The sequence below is a fragment of the Durio zibethinus genome, chromosome 11 (genome assembly GCF_047325235.1).
Source record: "Durio zibethinus cultivar Kanyao isolate XHJ-2024 chromosome 11, ASM4732523v1, whole genome shotgun sequence".
NCBI lineage: Eukaryota > Viridiplantae > Streptophyta > Magnoliopsida > Malvales > Malvaceae > Durio > Durio zibethinus.
The window spans coordinates 1,511,331-1,518,780 of record NC_143172.1 but is presented as its reverse complement, the minus strand read 5'-3'; the positions used below and the strand labels follow the sequence as shown (position 1 = coordinate 1,518,780).

The 7,450-nt window shown below is 35.2% G+C and overlaps 2 protein-coding genes across 3 annotated transcripts; both read right to left on the bottom strand.

Moving 5' to 3' along the window:
* Positions 1–2,208: 2,208 nt before the first annotated feature.
* Positions 2,209–4,910, bottom strand: LOC149515961 (uncharacterized). Its single transcript, XM_089768690.1, has 3 exons — positions 3,647–4,910; positions 2,565–2,645; positions 2,209–2,348 (listed from the first exon to the last, which is right to left on the bottom strand). Exons 1-3 carry the CDS (start codon positions 3,948–3,950, stop codon positions 2,209–2,211), a joined length of 525 nt encoding a protein of 174 aa, XP_089624816.1. The 5' UTR covers positions 3,951–4,910.
* A 192-nt stretch (positions 4,911–5,102) lies between these two features.
* Positions 5,103–7,083, bottom strand: LOC111289385 (E3 ubiquitin-protein ligase BOI-like). 2 transcript variants are annotated; one of them, XM_022880380.2, is made up of 3 exons: positions 6,618–7,083; positions 6,057–6,513; positions 5,103–5,962 (listed from the first exon to the last, which is right to left on the bottom strand). In XM_022880380.2, exons 1-3 carry the CDS (start codon positions 6,662–6,664, stop codon positions 5,423–5,425), a joined length of 1,044 nt encoding a protein of 347 aa, XP_022736115.2. In that variant the 5' UTR covers positions 6,665–7,083; the 3' UTR covers positions 5,103–5,422. The 2 variants fall into 2 exon arrangements, with proteins under 2 accessions (XP_022736115.2, XP_022736116.2); XM_022880381.2 differs by having other exon boundaries at positions 6,057–6,510.
* Between the last annotated feature and the right edge of the window lie 367 nt (positions 7,084–7,450).

The window sequence follows — 7,450 nt, the reverse complement described above, 5'->3', positions numbered from 1 at the left end:
TCTACTGATCCACTGATGTCAGATTCAAATCTCAAAGGTCTTCACAGCCAGAAATGGAAAGGATTTATAAATACAGTTTCTTTGCGGTTTTGATATAGCTATTTGTTATTTCTGATTTATTATATTTAATCATTTAGATCTTGTTTATCCGCAGAAAAGAAAAAAAAAAGTGTCGATTACTACAACATTATTATTATTATTATTATTATTGGTTGACAAGTATGATGGGGGGGGAGAAAATGAGATGTGGTTTCCCACACCTAACGAAATTGAAGGAAAGGCCAAAACCTGTACTGAAAAGCATGCATGTTAGCAATAAAGAGTAACAAAAATAGGCGTCAGGATCGATCTTTCATGTCTCTGTTTTGTCAAACTGCCATCCATTGAGCATTATATCAAGGGCCCCCTTCCATACAATGCTTTATCACAACATTATCTCTGGGCAACTTGGCTTCATATAGCATTGGATTTAACTGGCAAGACAGCTTGTACTGGTTTAATTGCTATGATCAATTACAAAAGCAAAAAAATAAAAAAATAAAAAAGCCCCTGAGTGTCAAATTTGAGACATTTTATTCATCCAGGACCAAACCTAACATGTTATTGTTACTATTCTGAATTAAACTTTTGTGTGTTGTTAATACAAATTTACAATGAAAATAAAACAAAAGAGTATGCATCTATCATAGATGAGTGTAGGTGATAACAATAATAACGATACAGAAGGACGGTATTGTCTGTCCTCCACTTCAAATATTGATTGAAAACGAAGGGTAAAAGCAAGTGCTATGTATTGCTCTCATGGACTGCAAGTTTCCTCGGATTCAGGTACAAGCAAGCATGTATCCATCCATCACAGACGAGCATGGCTATGTTATTCGGATTTAGGGGTACGTGTCGAATTTGGGTATGTATGGAGGTGCATTCTTTTTTTAAAAAGTTTTTTCATATATTTAAAGGATAGATCGACCTCATATCCATGTCTATTGGATATTAGATACGTGTGGAACACGGATATACTTAAAAAAATTAAGAGTTGAAGTAATAGATCAGTGTGGTTTATGACAAGGAGTTTAGACAAATAGTGTCACAGACATTTCATAAGGACTGGGGATAATGTGGGTGATAAATAACAATAATAACGACTGAGAAGAAGGGACAACATTGTCTGTCTTCCACTTAAATATTGATTGAAAACAAAGGGTAAAAGCAAGTGCTATGGAATTGCTCTCATGGACTGCAATTTTCATCTCTCTAGATTCATGTCTGATTGGAAACCCTATAATGTCTATCATGTCTTTTTCAATTACCAGGGCTGTGGTTGTTCAATGACTCTCATACACTACCTTTTTTTTAATCTTGGTCCCAGGAAAAATTAATAAAGACCATCTGTCGGTACTTCTACATTGTCCGCATACTTACTTTTCAAGGTCTTTTTAACAAGCCATGGGAGAGAGTAATTCATCAGAACATGGGGCACTATACAAATCTTGTCCTCTTCGTTGCCCCATTTGACAACCTTGACATCCATATGTTGTCTGTTTAATTTCGTTGCCATGAAAACGGTCATTTGATGACTTATAAACCATATATATGGTCCCTTTGATTCGTAGTCTAGAGTCCGAAATCATTGAGAAGTTTACTAGTTATTTTCACAAAAAAAAAAAAAATCCTGTTCTACTCTCAATAAAAACATAGGAAATCCTTCAATAATATGAAGTCTAATGTTGGAATCTTATATATATATATATATATATATGTATACATATATGTTTAACACTTAAGACATCTTCTAAGACTTTGAGTTTGACAGTATGAGAGCTAAGAAATGAAGGGCAGAGTAATTTTTTCTTTGTTTCCATATGTGTTGGTCAAACTGAAAGTTGTCATTATTTTTTTCTTTCTTCTAATAGTTTCTGAATGAATTTGTGCCATTCATGACAAATTTGAAGAAAGAATCTAATGGTGTACTTCAAGAGAAAAAAAAAAAAAAAAACAGAAAGAAAATGCTTCCCATGTATATGGTTTTGGTAAAAGGGAAGTTTAAACAAGTGAAAATCAGGATTCTCCCTGAATTAATGCAAGGAATCTTGTTTGTCTTAACTACATGGCAATTCAAGATTGTTTCCAAAACATGACAGCTCTAAATCTAACAGCAGATCCCTTTGTGTGAAACTAGCTCTTTTTTCTTTTCTTCCTTTCAATTTCCTACTGTAATTTTTTGGTGTGTGTGTGTTTGGAATTATTTTTGCTTTTGTTCACACAGCCCTGAGAAATCCATAATATATGCAACTGCATAGGACAATGCAATATGCTGAGCATGTGATCACAATCAGATTCCAGCTTATCTGCAAGTTAGAGACAAAGTTAAAGTTGCATAACAATATGTACTAGTAATTAGATATATATCACTGCAGACAGCTTATTATATTCAAAGAATAAAGTCTTCGTTTTACTTTCTAGATATCAAATTAGCTGCCCTCATCAAAATTTTTTTGGCATAAAAAGATGGTAACGTGAAGATACGAGAAGGGATTGCAGGTGCTGATATTTAAATTTTAAACCTGCCGGATATGCCACCTCATAAGGGGTTGATTGCAACTTGGCTAAACCTCGGATTTTACCCTCATCAAACTTTGATATGCCTTAAACCATAAGAAAAGAAAAACAAAGTTACTTAAATATATTTCCCATTTATAATTTCTTTGCTTCTTTTATATTTTCTTGTCTTTGTGTGTCAGGATTTGCATTCAGAGTACAGATGTGTACACTGCAAGGCTAAAGGCATGAAAGATCACTTTCTTTGATGCCAATTTTGATGCCTATCAATCAGAGTCTCTTGGATCTCAAGGAAATTTTTAAACTGAATTCCAAGAATCAGTTGTATTGTAATGCAGGAGTTAGTTTACAAGGCAGATGTTTGCTTGTATTATAAGTTTAGCAGATTGCAAGGAAAGCAGCTGCAAGAATTTCAAAGGCAAAAGAGGGAATTCCTCCATTCATGAACTTGGAATTCTATTCCCGGATTTATAAAGGAATTACAGGACCAGATAAAGCCTAATTATTGGAGTAAAGAAAATTATCTAACAAATTAATCCCGATTCTCTCCAACCTACTTTTCAAAAGAGAAACAGGTTGTGCTTAAAACTCAACCAATGTGACTGTGGACTTTAATGGATATATATTGTTTTTTTCAAGGCATTCTTTACAATAATTGAGTTCTACCTCCCAATTTATTTACTCTGCTCCATCCATGATAAAAGGAAAAACCACCAAAAGATTTTTGATTAGTCAAGCTAGCCCTGATACCACTTGAAAAAAGGCTTTCTGAACATGCAGAAAAGACATGTATATAATCCACGGGATTTTTGTCACCAAAATTGACCCAATGAAATGGAAATATTGATGATGTGCTGTTACCATTCATTTAACAAGCTGCTAGATCTTTCTTTCAGTTATTATATGTGATTTTCTCAAATCTTATTACATTCTTTCATCTATATATCAAAGCATGGACTTCAGATTTCGTTGAATTGTTGGAATAGATATTACAGGTATATCATCTGTGGTTATGGAAACAAACAATATACTTTATAGCAATCAAATTGGCCAATGCGCATATATATATATATATATATATCACTACCTTTATGGGACCACTGGCAATGTTTCAGCATCTTCAGTAGTAGTTGCCATGGGACCAAACCCAATAGTGCATGCAATGACTTCAACTTGAAGCAGCAAAACACCGTCATATAAATCTGAAAATTTAAATAAATTTTAACAGAAAACAAGATTTTTAACCCAAGAGTAAATTCACCAATGTTTCCAATTAGCAAGCTACAGTACTGACAAATAATTTCTTCTCCTATATATATATATATATCCTTTTGAAATAGGTAGTATGTTTTTAAGGGATTTGCCTCCAAAATGCAATAATTAAAACCCATTATAGTGGTGGTTGATGTCTATAATGAAGACATTGTGCATCTCAGCAACACATGGACTGTTATAACTTGGATGATATGATTATGCTTCAAATTTGAACCATATAGCTCAGTTGGGTTTCCATTTCATTATTATTGGACAGGTTTAATCCTTGTTTTGGCATTAAGCAATACAAGAAGTTTCATTCTAAAAAAAGGAAAGAAAGAAAGAAGGAGAAAAACTGCACAATTGATACAAGAAAATGTTGGATGGAGTTTGAAACCATGCAGAAAAATTAATACAAAATGCCAAAATAAGCAGAAAGTTTAGAGTTTCCAACACAGAAACAATTGCTCATCTTTTGATTAACTTTGTATTCTTAGAACATTGTCGATTCATATTTTTGGCATTAAGCAAACAACAAGTTCTTGATTTGTCCTATATTTCCTAAACTAACCACAACAACAACAAAATTGAATTCATTGAATTCAAAGAATGCTATAACAGTCACCAATTTGAAGAGTGATGAGCTAAGGGGTAACGTAAAAAACTAGTTGGAAAAAAATCCTAACATTGAACTATACAATGATTCATCAAAATGTATCTTCATAGCTTTCACTGATTTCAGCAGTAATGCTTAAAAATCTAAGGAGATTTAAGTCAGGAATTAACTGTTGATAAGGACCTCAATACTGCCTACGAAACAACCATAAGAAACATGAAATTCATGAGTTTTCAACAACATTAACAAGTTCTCTAACATGTTTTCCCTTCCTAACTTAATCAATTATGGGTAAATTGATCACTGACCACTTTTATAGCATGTACAAATGGAGGCAGATGAAACTTTTGATGCTTTTTTTCGATGAAAACGATTGCTAAAACCTAAAGATGATAATTTATGTTTTTTTTTTTAATAAAAGCGATCATAGTTTGAAAATAAAATTATAAATACTAAAATTTAAATCTTATATCTGTTAATGTCTCGTATCAGAAGCTAAATCCTGTTTTAAAATGTCTAAGATGATGCTTTAAACATAATGCATTTGCATTTTATATCGCAATGGACAAGCTGTGTAGCAGGTAATTGCATTCTTCCAATTACCATGCAGAACAATAAACATGAACATATTTAACAACATGACTCCCGATATATTGATTAAGGGCAAAGGATATTTATCAAATAAAAGAATTTATATTATGAATTAAATTTCCAAAAATTAAACAAAAAAGAAAGAGACAGAGAAAAACAATGCCACCACCCACGTGGCTATGTACATTACCTCCGAGAGGGGGAACCAAGTAAAAAGAAAAGATAAAAAAGATTAAATCTACGGGTCTTGGATGAACAAACATAGTATCAGACCCAAAAAAAAAAAAAAAAAAACTGAGAAAAATGTAGAATTTATTATTATAATCAAAGGTTATTTTGATTTTCTTTTCTTATATATTTTTTTAAACCATTTTTTGTTTTTGACTTTTTTTTTTTTTTAATTCAAGAAAGAAAAACCTCAACGCTTGAATTCCTGACGGTGAGGCACAGAGGGCAGGCTTGCGCCACTCGATCACACTCCGTACACAAGCAAAGATGCCGACACGGCAGAAGCACCACCGATGAGACACGTGTCCTACACGCCTTGCAAGCCGGTCCCAAAGCGATCACCCGCTCCGGGTCCACGTAAGCCGACTCGGCGTCTTCAGCCTGAACCTCCACTCCCCCTGGGCACTTTAGCCCCTTCTCCCCTCTCCTGCTATCCTGCGTCACGGCAGCGCCTCCGCTCATTATAGCCTGTTGGAGCTGCGCTTGTAATGAAGCCGCCGTTGCCTCCTGTGCCCTGGCTTTCGCCTGCCAAACCTGCGCCTCCACGCTAAGTTGCGCTGCGCGTGCCTCCAACTCCGCGTTTCGACGCGTTGCTTTCTCCACTTCCGCTTCTTTCTCTCTTAACCTCCTCGCCACCGATTCCTCCGCTGCCCCCAGTAGTGCACGGTAGTGCCTATGCCTTTTCTCTGCTAACGTACGCCGTAATTCCTCCCCCTATAATAAATAATAAACGAATCCAAAAAAAAATTTTACTTTTTCCAAACAAAAAATTAACCAAAACCCAATTTATAAAAGAGAAAACTGGTACCTGGGCTTGAAGAAATTGGTCTAATTCTTCTCTCTGGCGTTTGATTTGGGTACCCAAATCATCGGATACTATCGACAAAAAAGCAGAGGAGTTGGAAACAAGATTCTGCTGTTGGAGGTGGTGGTGTTGTTGATGTTGATAACTTTGATTTTGATTTTGCGGTAAGTTTTGTTGTTGCTCGCCAAAAGATAAGCGGAGGCCGGTGGAGACTACATTTGGTTGGTGGAGTTGAGAAAGGTCTATCAGCTGTGGCGGTTGCGTTTGCAAAGAAAATGAATTGATTGGTGCTGTTATTGCTGCCTCTGCTGCAACTTCTTTTCCTCTTTTCCTTGGATTATTATTATTATTGTTATTATTGGTATAGTTGCTTCCATTGTTGAAGAACATTTGGGATTGATCAAGAAAAACTCCTCCTGCTTGTTGCTGCAATGAAAACTCATGCCCCTCTTGTCCACTTCTGAAAATATAATGCCAAAAGGCAGAAAAAAGAAGAAAAAAAACTATGATAAGAAATGATAAACAGGCAGAGAAAGAGAGAGATAGGGAGAGGCAAAGACGAACCTGTTTAAAAGGAGGACATTTGAAGGGTATTGAGCTTGAACGGCCATTAATACAGCAATGTGAAGGGAAAGCAATGAACTTTGAAGAAGACAAAGAGAAAAGAAGATAAGGGAATGAATCAAGCAATCAAGAATGAATTATAAGTTCAAGAACAAGCTGGTAGAGCACAATCCCAAATCACCCATCTTCTCATTTCCTTGTTTCTTTTTTTTGCCCCTTAGGTTTTGGTTTTTCACCCACTTTTTGCCTTTGCCTTTGCCTTGCTTGATATGCTTCTTTTTTTGCTTCGTTTGTTTCCTCTGTTTGATATATAGGTAGAACAGGAAAGGGAGAGAGAGAGAGAGAGAGAGAGAGAGAGAGATGCGATTGGAAAGAATCAGTCCAAGAGAGAGACAGCTTATTCTGCTCTTTCTTTCTTACTTTTGTATTTGTTGGTTTTGCTTCCTCTTCTTCTTCGCGTGGGGTTGGTTTTTCTTCAGGCGGAGTCTCGTGTTCCAATTAATACCTCTCCCCTCCGTCTGCCTCATATCTTTTCCCTTATTCTAATTTTCCTTAATTAATTATTAAAATATTTTTTAATTAAAACACTTAAAAATTCCATAAATAAAATAATATATATTTTTAAATGGCGTTGGTAAAACGAAATACATAGTGGTAAGTTGGAAGGTTGGTGTTGTAGTGCGTGCAGTGCAGGTCTCTGCCGGTACCGCTGCCGCTGGGATTGTTAACATGGCCCATGCATCTTTCGACAGCTTTCTTTTTCTTTTTATTAATTTCCTATTTTTATATTGGAACATCCCACACTCTCTGATTTTCCATAATTATGTTCCCAA